Source organism: Dermochelys coriacea, chromosome 3, assembly GCF_009764565.3.
Source record: "Dermochelys coriacea isolate rDerCor1 chromosome 3, rDerCor1.pri.v4, whole genome shotgun sequence".
NCBI classification, from domain to species: Eukaryota; Metazoa; Chordata; order Testudines; family Dermochelyidae; genus Dermochelys; species Dermochelys coriacea.
The window spans coordinates 110,478,257-110,499,847 of NC_050070.1; the positions used below are offsets into that span (position 1 = coordinate 110,478,257).

The 21,591-nt window shown below is 39.3% G+C and overlaps 1 protein-coding gene across 4 annotated transcripts in view; it reads right to left on the minus strand.

The window, feature by feature from the left end:
- PLAGL1 (PLAG1 like zinc finger 1) overlaps positions 1-21,591 on the minus strand; it is an 81,022-nt gene that overhangs the window by 3,037 nt on the left and 56,394 nt on the right. For 3 of the 4 annotated variants that reach the window (XM_043511138.1, XM_043511136.1, XM_043511137.1), the window contains 6 exons: positions 11,281-11,436; positions 9,849-9,961; positions 7,307-7,456; positions 3,959-4,000; positions 1,997-2,122; positions 580-1,076 (listed from right to left, as the gene is read on the minus strand). In XM_043511138.1, coding sequence (XP_043367073.1) covers positions 580-1,076; positions 1,997-2,122; positions 3,959-4,000; positions 7,307-7,396 — 755 coding nt within the window. In that variant the 5' untranslated portion in view covers positions 7,397-7,456; positions 9,849-9,961; positions 11,281-11,436. The remainder of the gene's footprint in view (positions 1-579; positions 1,077-1,996; positions 2,123-3,958; positions 4,001-7,306; positions 7,457-9,848; positions 9,962-11,280; positions 11,437-21,591) is intronic. The other variant, XM_038395388.2, reaches the window with a different exon arrangement.

Sequence of the window (21,591 nt, forward strand, 5' to 3'; positions counted from 1 at the left end):
TAGGGTAACAGTTTTCAAAAAGCCAGACTCTATTAAATAGCTAACCAGTGGGTTTTTTTTATAGTCTGTAGAGCTAGATTAACATTACTGCAAAAAACACCTTTTTGAATAGCAATTCTGAATTGTACTTGAGAGGTAGAGAATAGCTAGTGGCTAAAATAGAGGACTGGGAGTTGGCATACCTATTGTCCTGCTACTGACTCGTTGGAATACAATGGGAAAACTCATTCATCCTCCCTGTGCCTGTTCTCTCATCTGTAAAAGGGGTATAACACTCTCAAAGTGAGGTGAGACGTAATCAATTTAATGTTTCAGAAGTGCTCAAGTTCCTTAAAAGAAAGGAATCATATATAAGCCCACCTGACTTGGGGCTCAGAATGGATAGTTGTAAGCAACACATGGCAGTGAATCTGTTTTATTCATGCACCTTGAACAGCATTTATTTAAATCTTAACATCCTATATAGAAATATGACCAATGGAGTTTAGCAAGTAGTCGTCACTAGTGCATGCCAAGAAAAGACATCTTTTTCTCCCCAACCCCCACTGGGAAGGGCTGCTATCCCTTCAGGAGGTGTACCTTATCAGTTTATATTTGGAAATGAAAGCTTTCATGCATCCTGGCTGGGAACACCTGTAGGGACGTTCTCCTGTGTGGGCATAAGTGTGGGCCGTGAGCTTTTCAACAGAAACAAATATCTTCCCGCAGAGTTGGCAGCGATAATTGTCTGGCTGCTTTGCTTCTCTTTCCTTTAGTAGTGAAGACTGATCATTTCTCCATGTAGGCACAAACCTCACAATGGAACCACAAACACTTCCTGAGCTGGCACAGGTAGACTTTGCGCTAGGGGAACAGGAAATGGCCCCATAGCACTGGACAATGCTTGCGCCCACGCCAGTTTCACTCAGTTTGCCTTTGGTTTTGCCCTTGGCTTTTAGAGGTTCTAATTTATTTGCTGCTCTGAAGCTGGTGAGAAGTGCTTTGTCTTTACTGATGCATTGGTGAGATTCCAGCAGAGCTAAAGTCCCAAAAACGTTACTACAATTGGAGCATATCCAGGCGTCGGCACACTCTCTCTGCAATGAGAACAGAAACAGTTCCCTCAGATTAACCATTACAAAGAGAGAGAGGTCATATTCTTCTCACTAGCCCTATGTCGTCTTTAATCTTTCCAAGGCCTCTCGCTTCCCTTGGTGACAGGCACAGCACGTAACTGTGCCACCCACACTGGTGTTCAGTTGGAGACACAGTAATCTTAACTGTGTACAAGCATGAAAACAAATGATTGGGCAAATGATTATGTTGTCTGGTGTTTATTGCTATTCTAGCTCTCATTGAGCTGTGGGTGATTTTTTTTCTCTCCATAGTAAATTTCAGCATCTCTATCGCTTCCATAATAACAAGCACAGTCACAGTTCCATAGTTCAGACTGAGTCAAGTTTTGCTCTTAATTTTAGACTGAGAACATTCTGCAATACTGCAGCTATAAAGAAACCATGGGCCTGTGGGATTATTTTGCCAACAATGTGGGGTATGTATCTCTCTCCCTCTCTCTCTAGAGACATGGAGAACGAAGAAAATAATGAGATGTAAAAGCTTTTGTGCTTTAACACTGGGTGGTGGGGGGCAGGCTGTAACATGCAGCACATGTATGACAAAGTTAGGACATAAGCTAGAGCAGGGAATGAGGTGAGAGGAGAACTTTAAGGATTGGTGTACTCAGTTTCCCAAGAATACGTGCCAGCATGTTAGCCTTTCCAAAGTTTACCCTTACATGCAACACTGTATTGTGCTCTGTTTAGAGTACAAGTACCATACAGAAAGTAATAGAGCTCCAGGTAATACTTTTTTTCTTTTGCTATTTGATTGAAACTGTTAATTCAACGTTAGACTAGTTGACAATCATTTTCAGTCATGTGAACTGAGGCAAGGTGGGCAGGTAGGTTTTCTGAGATAAGGCCAGGTGTTGGCTTGGATGCAATCCTTGGACACTTACTGTTGTTAAAACTGGTGATAAAGCACAGATATCAGACTCTTCTTTGATGACAACTGCAGAAGCTTCCATAAACTTGGCGTAATCTGCAGCATACCACACTTTTAATTCTGTGTGGGGTTCAATTGGCTGTGAATGGAAAAAAATCCCCAGTATTTACTTGTATTGTCTGTTTCTATAGGAAACTTACATCTTATTTAAAACTGGTGATAGTCTAGTTGTTACCTTTACAGCAACTGTTTTCTTCATATCTGCTTAAACCATTGATAGCTTATGTGATGCTGTATGGAATATGGGTGAGCATTTATAATATTATTGATACCAATATTATAAAATTGTAATGAATCTTACAAGATGCACCATGTAAGGTATCAGTGGAAAAGTTCTGATTTGCTAAGTATGATAGCCTTGGTTTATTAATCTGTAAGTTACAAATATGTATATCATCTGCATCTCCAACCTGTGCTGTGTTTCTGGATGACATTGCTGAGGCCAATCTGTCTGGGACCATCTAGCCTATTGGATGGGCAATTAGCTCTACAATGAACCCATTGTGTGAAGCCAAGAGCTATGCCTATGAGTCAGCAAGACATGAGGGACATGTTGTGGACAGGGGATTACAAGAGCTCTTCCATGCCGTGAGCTTGTGTTTGGGACAGAAGATGTACAGGCCACATGGCAAAGGATATTGAAAGGCAGCTGCATCTTCTCCATTTTGTCTTCAATCCTGCTTCTCACGTCTGGAGTAATTTCCTCTGCGAACTGAAGCTTTGAATGTGTTCCAGAGGGAATCTACAAGCCAGCAAAGTCACCAGTTCTGCTAAGAACCTGATATATGATATATGTATATAATTGCTTTCACCATTTAACGACTCTCTTCTCATTCTTTTCTAATAAACCTTTGGTTTTAGATACTAAAGGATTGGCTGGCAGTGTTGTATTTTGGGTAAGTTCCAACCTAATATTATGTTATGTGGGTGGCCCTTTGCGGGATCAGAAGAACATTTTGTATGGTGACGAGAGTTTTAAATAACTTTTCACTTTACTGGACCTATTTGACTAGAATTCAATAAAGGGAGCTGGGTGACTTTTTTTTTTTTTTTTTTTAAGCTTCTTGATAACCAGTATAGGGGTCAGGAGCACAGTTTAGTGATGATCTGTTCTTTTAGCAGCCTGCCCTGACCTTGGCATTTTCAAGGTGGGCTACCCTAAGCACCTTGGGTCATAGCCTAGTTTCATAATTCAACTTTGATTTTTCAAGTCACACTTAATAGTAGTTCAAAAAAAAATTTTATACAATTCTTAAAGACGGGGAGGAGGAAATTTAACAAAGGTTATTGAGGTTAACACCAAGGTAAATACTATGCATTATTATTGGCTAAAGATGATATGATAAATTACAAAAAAATACAGAGTGAGCAGGAATAAATACATTAGCATTTCACTCTTATATACTTTGCTGTTTCCTCCACAGAACGTGGAAATTATTTAACAAAGAAGATTGATGGCTGGATCTTGTGCTACAATGTGTGACTTCTTTATATCAATAGTTTTGTTCTTTCCTAGCATCAGCGTTAGACATGGGAATGATGTGGTAATACACACAAATTCTTAAGTGGTCAGATGGACTTTGAGCATGGATGATGCTTATTCGCTTGTATACTGTAGGATTTTTGTTTTTAAAATGTGTTGTAGTGATTTGTCATTCGTGGTGGTATTTCAACAAATTCTCTAACAATGTTCTCTAGTCACTCAATAGGCAAGTGAGAGCTAAATAAGTCACTTAAACAAAAATTACATACATACATGTACATATATACATTTTGTAGCAGCAGTTTTGTCTCATTGCAGTTTCCTTTCTTTGTTCCAAACTGAATCTTAAGGATCTTCATCTCTGTATTATAAAGGGGAGGGGAGGTGTCACCACTTTTTACTAGACATCATTTATGGTGTTCTTTCTCCTACCTGTAGGAAATAGCTTTCTCTGTGACCAACTCCATGGCTACTCTGTGAAGTAAACAGCAGGAGAGTGCTCCATCACACTCCCACAATACAGTAAGCAATGCTTTTCCTCAGGAGTGAGAGGAGCAAGGTCACTATTGAACTAGCCTCTCGTATGATGCAGAATACAGCTAGGCTGGTAAGACTCAATCCACCATACCACATTCTTCATGTTAGATGTGTGTGACCAAATTTTCTGCTGGAATAAATGAGTGCCGCTCCACTGAAGTCCATAGAGCAGCACTCATTGACACCTGCAAAGAGTTTGGCCTGTAACATTTAAATTATGCAAGAAATTTAGGGTGACCAGATATCCCAGTTTTATAGGGACAGTCCTGATTTTTGGGTCTTTTTCTTATATAGCCTCCTATTACCTCTCATGCCGATTTTTTCACATTTGTTGTCTGGTCATCCTAAATATAGATTGACTAACTCCTTATCACAGCCTTAATGCTTTTCCTTCAAGGTTGTCAATTAGTCACAGTTAACTGATGCGATTAACTAAAAAAAAAAAAAAAAATCACGATGAATTGCACTGTTAAACAATAGACTACCAGTTGAAATTTGGTTTTTTTCCTACATTTTCAAATATTGATTTCTATTACAACACAGAATACAAAGTGTTCACTTTACATTATTTTATTACAAATATTTGCACTGTAAAAAGAAATAGTATTTCTCATTCACCTCATACAAGTACTTCAGTGCAATCTCTTTATCATAGTGGAACTTACAAATTTAGATTTATTTAGATTAACTGCACTCAAAAACAAAACAAAATGTAAAACTTTAGAGCCCACAAGTCCACTCAGTCCTTCTCCTGGTTCAGCCAATTGCTAAGACAAACAAGTTTGTTTACATTTACAGGAGATATTGCTGACTGCTTCTTATTTACAATGTCACCTGAAAGTGAGACCAGACATTTGCATGGCACTTTTGTAGCCAGCGTTGCAAGGTATCTACATGCCAGATATGCTAAACATTCATATGCCCCTTCATGCTTCGACCACCATTCTGGAGGACATGCTGATGATGCTTGTTAAAAAAATAATGCATCAAATTAAATTTGTGACTGAACTCCTTGCGGGACAATTGTATGTCTCCTGTTTTGTTTTACCTGCATTCTGCCATATATTTCTGTTATAGCAGCCTTGGATTATGACCCAGCATGTTTGTTTTAAGAACGCTTTCACTGCAGATTTGACAAAATGCAAAGAAGGTACCAATCTGAGATTTCTAAGGTAAGATACAGCACTCGACGCAAGATTTAAGAATCTGAAGTGCCTTCCAAAATCTGAGAGGGATGAGGTTGGGAGAATGCTTTCAGATGTATTAAAAGAGTAACACTCTGATGCGGAAACTACAGAATCCGAACCACCAAAAAAGAAAATCAACCTTCTGCTGGTGGCATCTGACTAAGATGATGAAAATGAACATGTGTCGGTCTGCTTTGCTTTGATCATTATCGCGCAGAACCTGTCATCAGCATGAACGTATGTCTTCTGGAATGGAGGTTAAAGCACGAAGGGACATATGAATCTTTAGTGCATTTGGCACATAAATACATCTTGCTATGCCAGCTACAACAGTGCCACGCGAATGCCTGTTCTCTCTTTCAGGTGACGTTATAAACAAGACATGGGCAGCATTATCTCCTGCAAATTGTAACCAAACTTCTTTGTCTGAGCGATTGGCTGAAGTAGGACTGAGTGGACTTGTAGGCTCTAAAGTTTTACATTGTTTTATTTTTTGTACATAATTCTACATTTGTAAGTTCAACTTTCGTGATAAAGAGATTGCACTACAGTACTTGTATCAGGTGAATTGATGTATACTATTTCTTTGGTTTTTTACAGTGCAAATATTTGTAATCAAATAAATATGAAGTGAGCACTGTACACTTTCTTCATGTTCAAATATATTGATTTAAGTTACAACACAGAATACATCCAAAAATGTTTAGTTTAAATAAGTGCTATTCTATTATTGTTTAACAATGCAATTAATTTTTTTAATCGCTTGACAGCCCTAAAAAGCATTTGTTCGTGCTTTCCAAATCATGATAATACTATTGGTTTTACTTGTATAGCATAGATGTAATCTTCTTTTGTATAAAATCACAAAAGTACTGTGGATTGCTCTAGAATCCTGAATACAGAACTACTATTCACTTCTACAAGACAATGTGACAATCTGTTACCTGTCCCTTTTTACACCAACTTTCTTACGTAGCCAAATACCAGTAATACTTCCATAGCACTGTATATCTTGCAAGAATTAGTTAATGATTGTAAAGTGCTTTTAACACTCTTGTGAAGTAGGTAAGTGTTGTTCTCATTTTACAGATGGAGAAATGGGGATAAATCAGTTAAATAACTTGCCTAAAGTCACACAGAAAATTTGGGGCAGAGCTGGTATTGGATATTGTGAATTCCTGACTCCTAGGCCTCTAAAGTATGCCTTCTTTAACAGGATATATAGTAGCTCAAGTAAAATATAGTTAATAAAAAATGTGAAACAAGAAAAATGTCACATTTACTCCATTACCAGAAAATCTTACTTGTGAGACAGCAAGAGAATAAAATTGCAGTCTTGTAGTAAACTAAGATTTATAGCTGCTGTAGTCTTAGGATCTACTTTATAGTGGTCAAAGCCAAGAAGCAAGGTGCTATATTTCATTTTCACCTATAAAGACAGAGATTCTCTGGATTATTTTTCTGAGAGAAACTATCAGAAACTGGTCACCTTGCAACAGCATCACAGTGCTAGAAATTCTCTGAAAAGTAAGTCTCCAACTAAATCACTGTTCTTGAGTATAGCATTCAGTATTGTAGAGCTTTCAAAGTTTTCTGATTTAGTTTCCAGTTTCTGAGCAACTAGTCTCCAGCAAGTTGTTTCATTATATAACTAAGAAAAGAAAGGTACTGTTTGTCCTTTCCCGAATAAAGCTGTGTTGGATGTAATACTGCTAGAGCAAGCTCATCACAAACCCATTCAGATTTGAAAAAATATTTTTATAACATCCATGCTTAAACTACAATTATCAACCATGCTATTTGAGTTGTTTTTACTACCACTATCATTTTTTCCTATCCCTTGCAGCAGATTCCATGACGCATTAAGTCTAGTCAGAAAGCAGCCTGTTCGATTGTACATTAAATGTTATGAAGAGGGGTATGTAATGGAGAGGAGGTTACTTAAGTATAATAAGCCTCTCATCTGTTATGAGGTGAGCTAGTCTCCTCTGAGTTTTTGGTTACAGTAAACTATCATTTGAATGGTAGTAATGTGAGGTGGTGCAGCCTTAACTACCTTAACAGTTGTGAAGTAGACTTCTCCAGCGAACTGATAGGCTACAAGGGTCTGTTCTTCCTGGTTCCGGGCCAGTCGGACAAACATCATCCAGTTACCAGTGTCTTCATTGGGAGCATCCAGAAAGTACTTTCCGCCATCTTTCAATACCTAAAGAAAAAGGAGAGAGGGTATGGGAGAAGGCATGAGTTATAACAGAGCTGTGGAAAGGAACACACTAACCTGTTTTTTTCTTGAATTTGAGTCAGGGACAATGCTCTTTATATATTTTTTCATACAAAGATGTTTTTAAAAACAAAATAAGTGACTTTTAAATGAGCCAACTGGAAAAAAAAAAAAAGTTAAGACAGTACAATTTCTGAGGGGCCCAGGCATAGAAGTAACCAGGTATTTGTTTGAAATATGTAATTACAGGTTATATTAAATTGACAAATAATTTTAGAAAGATAATATTTTAAGGTTTAAGCGCAAGCAGACAGGGAGAAAGATAAGTTTTGAATTGTAATGCATTTCCTAAGTGCTTGATATCTCAATCTTAAATGCTGTACTGAAGTTTTGTTTTGCATGGAAAAATAATATTCACATAAGTCTAGTGGGATAACATCCAGTATATTGATATTTCAACATTCATCCCTCTTGAGTGACCACATGCTGTATTCCCATAACAATAAGGAAGTCATACTAATGAATGACAATGCCTGGAAAGTCTCTCATTCTCTCGGCTTCACTTTATTCCTTTGGGATTCCTTTTAGTTGGAAAAAGAAAAGAATGTGTTGGGCAAGAGGCTTCAGATCTGCTGCTAGGATGTCACCCTTTTGTGACATACACTGAAAGATGGATTGTCTTGCTGTAGCAGTATGTCCACATTCAGTATGTTGACACTACATATACAAATATGCCATTTATCTGCTCCACTGGTCATTTGAAAGCTCTTGAGAGTTAAGAAGCAATTATGTGAAACACTCTGCATTTCCATTGCCTTTGGGAGCTTTCCATCTAACATTGCAGTTACTGATGAAAATACATTTCTGCTGCATAAATGCTGGTCTCAGTCACACTCAGGATTCTGGCAGACAGAAGACAAAGCTCCTGCTGTTGTGCTAGAAGAAATTCAGTGTAAAGTCTTATGCCATTCTCTTTATCTCGTGAGGTAACTCATCAGCCATTTAGAATATAAATCTTAAAATAATTAAGGGGATAGAGGGATTGACAGAGGAAGGGGTGGGGGAATTGTGTAAAGCTTGGTTAAAAGACAGCTAAGAGGAGGAAACTAGCAAGTGTTTGATTCACTCATACTGGCATAGTTATAAATTATACTTTCGGCCCCAGTACAGGTTGCTGTGTCTGGAGCAGGGGCAGATGTTGTTTGCCCTGTCAACCTCCCAAAGGGGTTCCATCGGAGGACAGCTTTAACTTGCTGGCAGAGGTCTATAGGCAGCCTTTGCTAGGGGGGTTCCTACTGGGTGCATTATATCAGCTATTGTTGGTCACTTTCAGGGCTGCACTGATTGTGCGGGCAGGACCCTAGCCAGTGGGGGTAGCAAATGTCCTATACCAATGCAACCCTTCCCTAGGCAGATGGCTAGGCTAGCAGTGGATAGTGTAATCCAGAAGGGAACCAAGGCGAATAACTGTAACAAGTATTTTTAAAATTTAAACAAAGGTGTGCTTGATTAGGATAGTACATATGTATACCTAGATACAACTTTAAGATGCATATTATTTATTTGCATTGTGGAAGTGCCCGAAAGCTCTCATCATTGTGCTTGGCACTGTACAAACTCATAGGAAGACATGGCTAAATAGCGTACAACCAAAAGAGACAAGACAACAACAAATCATATAAGTAATATGTCAAAGGTTGTGTGTCTTGTGGTTTACATTTAAAAATATTTGCCCCCTTTTATCCTGTTTTCCTCATTGAACAGGTGCCTTACCCAGTTGCTGCCACTATTGCTGACTCACCCACAGAAAAAGATCAATCTTTAGTGAGAGCGGGTTGGTTTTTTTCTATATAAAGTCAAATGGTGCCTGGATTACCGGTTAGTGAAAATATAAAAGGACAGACTTTGCCAAAGCTCTGCCTGCTCTCTCCTACCCTTCTGGAAAAATTTCTTAACAGCAATGACTGAGGAATAACACTCCCATTGAACTAGTAGAAACCCCTGGCTATAGACATTTTAAAAATAGATTGGACAAATTCTAGATTGGGCAAATACAAGCCAGTACCTCAGCATTACACTAGAGGATCAAATTGGTCTGCGTCATATATTACGTTTGTATCAAATTATGCATCACTAGATCAAAATTGGAAAACCAGTTGTCTAATTAAAGTTACACTGACCTGAAAACCGTGAAACTTTGGACATGACTGTGGATGAAGTATGAATACTCTTGCCTATGAAACTTGAATAGGAAAGAGATGCTTATGCCACTTAAAGAAATAAATAAAAAAATTGAAATATTACAAACCCTCCTGCAATAGCCTGAAACCCAGCAAAGAAAATCCTCCAAAGCCAGCTGAACCTCTGAGTTCATTACCTGTAGAACTAGCCGGTTGTCATCATAGTGGGTAAGTTTTGTAGATAGTTTCCCAACATAAGGACCAAATTGTGTTCTCTTCTGTATAACTTTCTTAGCAAACACTCCAAGGGCTGTGAATAAAAATAAGACCAGTTTAAGAAGAATATGCACATCATGATCTAAATTCCAAATATCTTCAACTGAGGGAAATGAACAAGTGTAAAATAGGATGGTCACATGGAATTCCTCTCCTCGACTCAAGCTGAGCAATAAATCAGGCAAATACCTCTAATGCAGGGGTTCTCAAACTGGGGGTTGTGACCCCTCAGGGGATCACAAGGTTATTACATGGGGGGTCCTCAAGCTATCAGCCTCCACCCCAAAACATCACTTTACCTCCAGCATTTTTAATAATATTAAATATAAAAAAAAGTTTTGAATTTATAAAGGGGGTTGCACTCAGAGGCTTTCTGTGAGAAAGGGGTCACCAATACAAAAGTTTGAGAACCAATGCTCTAATGGGTAAAATTTTCAAAGTCACTTTTTAAAATGGGACTTGGAAATTTTACCCAATGAGTCTAATTCATGATAAATTGCCAATTTTCCATATTAAACTGTGGGGCTTGAAGTATGGAACAGTCAGAATGACGTGAGTGTCAGCAGGGCTATTGTAAGCTGCTAAATATCCCTTCCCCATGGTTCTGCATCTTGGCATGTTTGACAAAGCTGTCCTCTCCAGCAATCAGTGTGTATAGCTAAGGAAGTACAAAGTAAGCTATCTCACATGTTCCATTATTCCCGCATATTAAGGTTGATACTACCGCACAGAAGACCTTCATATTCTGCAGTACTATCTAGGCAGAATTAGAGTTATATAACAATCATTGGGGAATATCTGTAAATTAGCAAGAAATTTCTAATTCCCCCTCTCTCTCCAAACAACTACCATGTTGCCTGAAAGAAACAATACAATCTTTCTACAATGCTGACTTTAGATTCTGAAAAGGTGAATTCTACTGAACCTTCATATGCCCTCTGAATTTTGTTTCTTTCATCTCTTTCCCCCTTTGCACGCCTATGTCACAATTAACTGAAGTACCTATCGATAGGGCTACAATTTTGTCATGGAAGTCACAAATCATGAATTTGAATAAAATCCATGAAATCTTAGAAATGGTTGTAGAAATACATTTGATGAGGCCCCCATACCAAGTGACATTATCACCAGGTGCACGGGGTCACAGCACTGCTCAGCTTTTGGCCTTTCTGCCCCTCCGTCTCCACCAGTGGCGGGTTCTGGGACTTAATTTTCATTGAGCACAGCTAAGATAGGCTGTTTAGAACTATTTGAACAAAATGCCACCTCTAAGTTACTTATGAAAACAAGCTGTGTTAGTACCTTTTCGTCGCTTCTTTCCCAAGCCATAGCTGAAAGAGCTATGATACTTACTCTGTTGGTTCCCAGCTCGCAACTCCAGCACTCGCAAAGTGAGGTAGTGAGGTAGGGTAAGGCGGGCTCGACTAGGAATAACCCTGTCTTTAACCCTGATGAGCGGTCCATGGAGTTTGCATTCTCCTATAAGGCTTTTGCCGCAGTCCTCACACCCTATAAGCCAAGAAGAAAGTTCCCAATTACAAAAGTAATGTACTATCCCACTATTCTCAAGAAGTTGGGAATGAAAAGGAGACTGCAAAATAACATTTTACACTTAGAGCACGGTTCATACTGGAGGATCCCAAAGCCCTTTGCAAACTTAAACTGATACACCAGCTAAATACAGGGCTCACTTCACCCTCAAATGAAATGCAGCAACCTCAGGAGAGGCGTACCACAAAACAATTTCTGCATTTCCATGGACGTAGAATTTGCACAACAATTTTCTGCTGCCATGAAACTTGTCACATCTATCCCCTCCTTTAACTCTCAGCGTATGTCTACAGTGCAATAAAACACCCGTGGCTGGCCATGCCAGCTGACTCAGATTCGGGCTGTGAGGTTATAAAATTGCAGTGTCGATGTTCAGGCTCAGGCTGGAGCCCAGGTTCTGGGACCACAGGCTGAAATCAGCTGACCAGGTTGTTTTTTATTGCTGTGTAGACACACCCTCATATGCCAAAGTAGGGCAGGGAAATCGTGCAAATCAGTGCAACACTTCCTCTACCTGAGCACATGCAAAAGCACACCAGCACTGATCAGAGGACCGCTCCTAACCCAGTGGTCCCCAAACTTTTGAGGTCCATGCCCCCCACCCTCTCTGAGTCTGGGCCACGAGTGGGGCCATGGCTTTGGGGGCGGAATGCGGACAGGGTTAAGGGGACCCTGGCTGGGGTTGCAGCTGGGGGTGGGTCTGGGGCCAGAGCCGTGGCCAGGTCTGTGGCTGAAGCTACAACTGGGCTGTGGTGGGGGCCGGCAGTCCAGCCCTGCGGCCAGGTGCAGCTCCACTCCTGACCTTGCCCCCAGTCTGAGCCCCGGGTTTGGAATGGAGCTGCAGCTGATGCTGGGGACGGGGAGAGGCACACATGAGGCCAGGAGCCAGGGACGCGGCTGGGGGCAGGGTAGGGCTGTGTGGAGCTCCTTCCCCAACCCCATGGGGGCTTGCCAGGGCCTACGGTGCCTCCCTGATGGTCCTTCATGCCCCCCTAGGGGGGCACACCCCACACTTTGGGGATCTCTGTCCCAAGCTCTAAAGACTAATGCTGCAGGCTCCTATCTCATCACAAATACATTTTCTCTGCATTAGCAGCTGCATAGAAAAACTGGGAAAGAATTTCATCCATCCCCTTACGTGCCCAACCTGTGTGCGCATATAAGGATTCTTCACCCTCCTGGCTCTTTCGGTCAAGACTAAGAAGAAAATGTGTCGCCTGCTGCATCACAAACAAATTGCCCTGAAGCACTTGGCTTCAGGACCCAGCCTGACTACTTGCTTAGCTTGATAGATCTTAGCACAAAATAGTTATACTGCATACTAACATAATACAGCTACACGTCTCCCCCTTACCTCTCACAAAAAAACGTACATAAAATAAAAACTAATTAAATCAAACTATTTTGGAAAATGTGCTATTTTTGGATTTTTTAATGTCTGTACCTTTATGGATATGATTGTTTCCCCTGTTTAGGGTGGCTTACTGCATAGTGTTGCTAGAATATTTTGGCATGTAATTCAAGAAAACATCCTTTTTTTGGACTATAAAATTACAGTTAGACTAAAGTGGTTTTAAAAAGATTTTGGGGATACTTTGGAACATATGTCCCTCAAAAGATTGGGTATTTTGAGTACTGAACCACATTAGAAACAGGCAACTGCCATCAAAAAATCAAAGCAGATTAATCAAGACATTTATTTAGACCAGTTTAGGACTTGTCTGCCTTTGTTTATGTTGATTTCCAGAGAGACATAATGAAAAAGATAAATTTGTTATTCTAGAACATAAATGCAGTTTGATGTGAAAAACAATTAGTTTCTCCAAGTGCTAAGATTTGTAAGTGAGGTCAATGATTAATATTTTATACTAATGAGTGTAAGTCAAATTTTCAGTGCAGTGTGTAGCTATTAAGCTCTAACTCATGTCAAGATCCACAAGAAATGTGTGGCTGAATGACTGCGAACCACTTTAGAAATGAGCACTTAGTTAATACCATAGAAACAAGCTTACTGCCAAGGTCTCTAGAATTCAGGTGAGAACTATTCTTACAATGAATAAAACTGTCCTTTTTTAAGGAGCTACAAGAGGCACACGGATGAATGATCAAATCTGTATAAGGCCTGCGTTCTTATGCAGCACAAGAGACTATTTTCACTCTCTTTTTTTCCCCAGACAGCATTATCTTTAAAACAAATCCTGCTACATGAACCTTTCATTTCAGTCCATTTTAAAAGACTGATTAACAATATTTAGGCAGTTGTACTCAAACCTTAAACTTTTCAATTTTAAAATCACTTTGTTTACTAATATTTAATATAGTCCCCTTAAAGGGTATAGTTAACATTAACGTGATACAATATGTTGTTCAAGGAGATCAGGAAACCAAGCTATGACCTTTTGTTCAAATTGTCCAGATACTCACTTTCTATATGCATTACAAATCACCTATCAGTGTTGTAAACAAACCAGTTGCAAAAGATTAGTTAAACTCTACACAAGTTTTTCTGATTTGGTTAACTTCCAACAAAACTATGCTGGTGGACTATGCAGCTGTGCTCAGTAGAGAATTCTGCATACCAAAGGTGAAAGTGCATCCCAAGATGGTGGGGAGGAATCGCAATATTTTAAGATGCTGAATTGTACAATAAAAATGAGCACTTGCATAGTTAAAAATTCCAGTGCATCTTGGCTGTGTCAAAAGAGATTTTTAAATCCTATGCAGGTTCTGCCCAAATCTGAACTTCATTAATATTTGAGATTTTAGCTTTTTAAATTACAACCTATTTCATTTCTTTAACACTTAGAATACTAGCTTTATCAGACTTTTGAGGAGGATGTGTCTATAATATATGCAGTATTAAATAAAAACTCCAAAGTAATTACATGATTTTGAAATCAATCAAATTCTGCCCTCTGGTAATTCCTACATAGTTCCTTTTGAAATCAAATGGAACCATACATGCCTTCAAAAGCAGAATCAGGCCCAATAACTAACTAAAATGGAAAGCTTAGGCCAAAATTCATATTTAGGCACCTAAATAAAAGTGTCCTGACTTTGAGGTTCTAAATCCCCAAAACTCCAATTTATTTCAGTGGGAATTGTGGGAGAAATTCAATATCTCTGAAATGTACAGTATTGCCAATCCCAAGCATTCAAAAACCCATAAACCATAACTGGCTAAAGAAAATCATTAGACTTTAACAAACAACAGATTAGGATCTTTTTTAATTTCCATCATGATGTTTAAACTTTCAAGGTTCATGTTTTCCAGTTAGTTTTGGCATTATTGAGGGCTAGAAGCCTACTTTTGTTTTGTATTTTAAATGAAAGCTGAAATTCTCACATATTCAATTATTCCAGAAGCTGGAGCTACAGAAAAATTACCAAAAATCATGAAACTCGTGATTAAAAAAATCACAAGTGTTATCAACAGTGAAATTAGGCCATTTTTATTCAGGTGCCCAAGTATGGACTTTGGGGCCTATCCTTTGGCACTAGATTTGAAAATGCTGGCCTAAATCTTTTTTTTTTTTTTAAGTGACCTAACAGTGAATTAGAAAGCCATTATTTGAACAACCAAATAACTGTAGTTGGGGAGGTAAGAAGCGATAACTCAGCATGAGACAAGTAAAAAACTTTCAATGGATATTAAAGCACTGGGAAGGGAGGAAAAAAAAAAAAAAAAAAAACCAGATAATTTAGTTTTACAACAACACTGAAAGCCTCTTCTTGCCTCTTTCACTTTCCTATGACAGGTTTCAGAATAGCAGCTGTGTTAGTCTGTATCTGCAAAAAGAAAAGCAGTTCTTCTAGCACCTTACAGACTAACATTTATTTGAGCATAAGCTTTTGTGAGCTACAGCTCACTTCATCGGATGCATGCAGTGGAAAATACAGTGGGGAGATTTATATACACAGAGAACATGAAACAATGGGTGTTACCATACACACTGTAACAAGAGCGATCAGGTAAGGTGAGCTATTACCAGCAGGAGAGTGGGGGGAAGGGGGCGAGAAGAGAACCTTTTGTAGTGATAAGAAAAGGAGTACTTGTGGCACCTTAGAGACTAACAAATTTAGTAGAGCATAAGCTTTCGTGAGCTACAGCTCACTTCATCGGATGCATTTGGTGGAAAAAACAGAGGGGAGATTGATATACACAAATGCATCCGATGAAGTGAGCTGTAGCTCACGAAAGCTTATGCTCTAATAAATTTGTTAGTCTCTAAGGTGCGACAAGTACTCCTTTTCTTTTTGCGAATACAGACTAACACGGCTGCTACTCTGAAACCTGTTTTGTAGTGATAATCAAGGTGGGCCATTACCAGCAGTTGACAAGAACATGTGAGGAACAGTGGGGGGGGGGAAATAAACAATATTGCCAACAGTGCCCACATATGTATTCAGGGGACACCATCATAGGGCCTAATCACATCAGCCAGGCTATCAGAGGCTCGTTCACCTGCACATCTACCAATGTGATATATGCCATCATGTGCCAGCAATGCCCCTCTGCCATGTACATTGGCCAAACTGGACAGTCTCTACATAAAAGAATAAATGGACACAAATCAGACGTCAAGAATTATAACATTCAAAAACCAGTCAGAAAGCATTTCAAGCTCTTTGGTCACTCGATTACAGACCTAAAAGTGGCAATTCTTCAAAAAAAAAAAGCTTCAAAAACAGACTCCGAGAGACTGCTGAATTGGAATTAATTTGCAAACTAGATACAATTAACTTAGGCTTGAATAAAGATTGGGAGTAGATATGTCATTACACAAAGTAAAACTATTTCCCCATGTTATTTCCCCACCCCAACCCCCACTGTTCCTCAAACATTCTTGTCAACTGCTGGAAATGGCCCATCTTGATTATCACTACAAAAGGTTTTCTTCCTCCCCGGGCCCACGCTGGTAATAGCTCATCTTAAGTGATCACTCTCCTTACAAAAAGAAAAGGAGTACTTGTGGCACCTTAGAGACTAACACATTTATTAGAGCATAAGCTTTCATGAGCTACAGATCACTTCATCGGATGTTTGTTTCCACCAAATACATCCGATTAAGTGAGCTGTAGCTCACGAAAGCTTATGCTCTAATAAATGTGTTAGTCTCTAAGGTGCCACAAATACTCCTTTTCTTTTTGCGAATACAGACTAACACGGCTGCTACTCTGAAACCTTACAGTGTGTATGACAACACCCATTGTTTCATGTTCTCTGTGTATATAAATCTCCCCATTGTATTTTCTACTGCATGCATCCAATGAAGTGAGCTCATGAAAGCTTATGCTCAAATAAATTTGTTAGTCTCTACGGTGCCACAAGTACTCCTTTTCTTTTCACTTTCCTATGCTGCCCTTCCTGCATCTAAGAATGAGTCATCAGAGCAGCCTGGGAAGTATCAGCAAGATAGCAGTTCTTGATGAAGATGGACATTGGAGCTAAATCAAACCGTGGCAAGTGTCTGTAAGTCTGTTTAAAACTCATCTTATTTAATAATTTACCTCTGATAAGTAGTCACTGCCATTTTCCGTTAAAGCATCCGTCTCTTTACATAAGGTGGTGATAATATATTGTCTGTTTTAATCTGAAGATTAAGGCTCTGGAAACAGAACCACTGAATTTTGCACCCATGCTTGTGTGAATAAAGCTAAATAGCCCCATATCCTCCAAAGATTTATATTTGTGCTTAATTGTAAGCACTCTGAGTAGTGCTACTGGGAACTAAGATTAGTTCAAGATGCGTTTAAGTACATACTCTTGTGTACCATGTCCAAGATGTATACAGAACTGCGCAGTGAGGTCCTGATACTCAAGGAAACCTGTGCAGAGTTCCAGGGAGGGTAGTGACGCTCTGTGTGGATTCAGAGATCTCCGCATGCAGTTCTCAATGCAGGAGTGGAGCCTCAGAGTTGTAATTCATATAAAAAATAATTGTAATGGGTTCTTCTAGTTCCAACCATCCAGATAATCATGTATGGCCAATGCAACTGACAATGTTTGACAATGTCAGAAGTACTCTACAGAGTATACTTGGAGCCTCCCTGCCATTATTCCATAGGGATGGCATCTGGAAGGCTATATAACTGACCCAGTCAGAGAGGGCATTGATGGGAAAACTAATGTCTGCAAATTCCAGCATTACTACACTTTTTAGAGCTATGCTTTTGATACAGTATCTCTCAGATTTCAGAGTAGCAGCCATGTTAGTCTGTATCCACAAAAACGAACAGGAGTACTTGTGGCACCTTAGAGACTAACAAATTTATTGGAGCATAAGCTTTCATGGGCTACAGCCCACTTTATCGGATGCACAGAATGGAACATATAGTAAGAAGATAGATAGATAGATATACATACACACACACACACACACACACACACACACACACAAGGTGGAAGTTGCCATACAAACTGTAAGAGGCTAATTAATTAAGATGAGCTATTATCAGCAGGAGAAAAAAAACTTTTGTAGTGATAATCAAGATGGCCCATTTAGACAGTTGACAAGAAGGTGAGGATACTTAACATGGGGAAATAGATTCAATACGTGTAATGCCCCAGCCACTCCCAGTCTCTATTCAAACCCAAGTTAATGGTATCTAGTTTGCATATTTATTCAAGCTCAGCAGTTTCTCCTTGGAGTCTGTTTTTGAAGCTTTTCTGTTGCAGAATTGCCACTGTCAATGCAGTGGTGGCTCAGTGACAGAAGCTGCCTGGACTTAGAGAAGAGCCAGGGGAGTTGAGGTTGGGGTTGGGAGTGTGGAAAGAGTTCACAGCAGCTCTAACACACTTTGGCTCTCCATCTGGACGAAAAAATAACCACCACCATCTTTTCATAGCCACCAATGTCTGAACCAAAGAGAATACAGCTCTTCATGGCTGATTTCAAATGTGAAGATGATGTTGGTCATCCATGTTTTATTTCCATAAAGTTTATAGGAAAACCTTTGATCAAGTAAACTGCAGTAATCCAATGACAGAGTCAGCAGGAAAGATGGATTAGGAGAAAGGATGGGAAAGATGCCACATGAGGTCAAAAGGGCCGTGGGAGATTAGAGAGACTGCTGGAAGGAAGGACCTCCAGTGGCTCTGTAGGTCACAACTGTCATGGGCCAACAGCTAAGCTCAGGTCAGGGAAAGCCCTGGGGTGCTTGGGAGACACTGAGGACCACTGCAACAGAGAGCAAGTTTTCTGAGGAAAGGAACTGGTAGCATATATGCAGGTATTCACTGTTAGTTCCAACAACAGGTAGCCCCTCATTTGTCAAAGCAGTTGACACACGTTTAAATGTTCTGCTGAATCTGGGTTCTACGTGCCTGATCCAAAACCCACTGATGTCCATAGGAAGATTCCGGTTGACTTCATTGGGCTCTAGATCAGACTAAATGAGGAAGTAGATTTATAGGCAGTTCAGCACATTGGCAAATGTATCTGGTAATTGAAAAGGGGGAGACGTCAGCAAAAGGCTATCACCTAACAATATTCTTTAAAAGGTAATATTGCCCAGATTCATCAATCTTGATTGATAAATAAATGTAAAATATTTTTAGCAAAGTTAGGAAACCATCTAGGAAACCACTGCAGTGGTTCAGGTTCTACAACAAATTTGGGAACTATATCCTTAGGGCAAAAAGTTACTTTTTTTTGTTACTAGCCCTTGGCTGTGCAGTCACACTGCCAATAGTTGAAATTGATTTTTTTTTTCGGTCGATTCTTATCGAGTACATTTCATTCCAAAGGCATACAAATTAACCTCACTTAAAAAGCCCACAAAATTTAGCTGCAAAACAGATTTTTTTCTTGCTACACATTGTTTTAGGTATTTGAAACTTCTATATAGCTGGACTTCAAGAAAGCATCCATCTATTTGTGATTTAATTTTAGAGGCATTAAAATAAATCACCAACAATCTGTATGTCTTCTGAGGCAGGAAAAGTGTTTGGGGTCCTAGTTTGGCTTCCTGAGCTAAAGTGGAATAATGATGGTTTTTGTTTCAGATTGTAAGGCCACTGCTAGAAAAAAGAAAAGGAGTACTTGAAAAAAGACTGTGGGCTTTGTTTTGTGCAAACCACTGAAAAACACTGCCAAAAGCAGAAAAGAGACAAAGAACTGCTGTTATAGGGAGGATGTAGCTAATCACAAAGTCAGTGACCTTATCAATCCATGCCATTCGTCTGTGATTCATCAAAACTGTGAACTCTTGAACAACCCTTTTAACTGTCCCCAGGTATTTGCCCTTTAAAGAGTTGGCTGCTATGTAAATGACCTTGCTGACTCCTCCCCCTGTAGGACTGTAGGTGTCAGGAAGATTCTGGAAGAATCGCAGCAGAGTGCAACTTTTAATAGTGTCAGGGGTACAGCACCCAGATCAGAAAGCTGACCCCTCTAGGGCTAGTGAGAAGGCAGCAGGGGGGAGAGAAAGAGGGGGAAACAGGAGAAGGTGGAAAGACTAGAGCAATTTATCTCCTTTGAATACCTCCTCAAATTCATTACCCCTAACTAACTAGCAACATATCACATCATAATCTCCACTCAAGCACCCCCAGTGCCAATCAACTGCCTGACTTTATTTTAATCAACAAGTTAATGTAGCGTAACTAAAATGCTTGCAGCTTAAAATTTCCACACTTACTCACACACACACACACACACACACCATCAACAGTAACATTATAAACAAGGGCTTTCCTGAGCACTTCTTTATCTCTTCTCCTGTTTGGTCACCCCACTAATATTAATCCAACATGGTGCTGATCTTTACTCACGTTTCTATATAAATTAGATTGTATGATCCATGGGCGTGTTATTTGTCTGTCCTGCCATGGTATCTGAGCATGTTACTAAAATCTGTTGGCCTGAATTTCAAAATTGAGCTGCCAGAAATCTAGCTGAAGTCAGTAGGAGCTGCTAATACTCAGCACTTCTGAAAAATCAGCCCCTGTAAATTCTATAAGAAATCTAAACAAAGTTCTGTCTTTGGTTCTCTTTCCCAACCACCATTCCAACATAGGTAGAGGTTGATCAGTATGTGTGTGTGGCTGTTCTATATACTACCATAAATATCTTTGACAGTATGCAAATAATACAAATAAAGCGCCTTCCCTCCAGGCAGACTCAAAGTGCCTACAAGTTTATATGGAACTAGAAACTTCACTTCACAAGCAATTTATGTGTGTGTGTAATCGCAGTAAGCAAATTTTTAATCACTTTTAAAGTTCGCTATTTCTTAATGAAACATTTTATAATTTAGTATCTTATTAAAGATTATGTTTCTCCTTGAAGACGTATGAACATGCCAAATTTGAACGTTTAAGACACCAAAAAAAATCATCTTAGGCAAAACATTCAAACTTGTAAAGCATTTTTCTTGCTCCTACATAGCATCCTAAAAAAATATCCACTTGGCTTCACCCATAATTCTCAACAACGATGACAAAAATCACCTTTAGGCTATCTGAAAACAACCATGAGAAATTTCAGACCAAACTTTGGAAAGTTAGAAGAACTCAGTGATGATGCCTTCAACTTAGCAGTACACAACTATCAACTTTTTATTAATTTACTCCTACTGAAAGATGTAGCAGTACAACAAAGAGAGATACAGTTTATCTGCTTTTCATTCCCCAGTACAGTGAGACAGGCAGGGAAAACAATTTCATTGTGTACACAGGGATGTCCCTAGAATCTTCCTGAGAGTCCTTGATGAAACTTTCATGGAGTTACTCTGCAATCCACTCCTGAATATTCGTAGGGATAGCAGCCTTATTTCTTCCTCCATGATTTGGTTACAGAATAAAATTCCATTATTCGGAACATAATTCACTAATATTAGTTCATAACATATGCTGCAAGTGCTCAGCAGTTCTGAAAGCAACCCATTACCTGCACAATGTTACACAACTAACTGGGTAATTCACAAACAAAATTAATTGGTGCATTGACAATGCTGTATTCCTACATGTACATCAACCACCACACGATTCCCTATCAGTCACAAAAGAACAGGACCAGGTAGAGCATACCACAACAACATACACACTACTCTGGTTCACTGTTTAAATTATCTTTCAAAGGCTCCCTGAGCTGTATAGTTCTGTGTTGA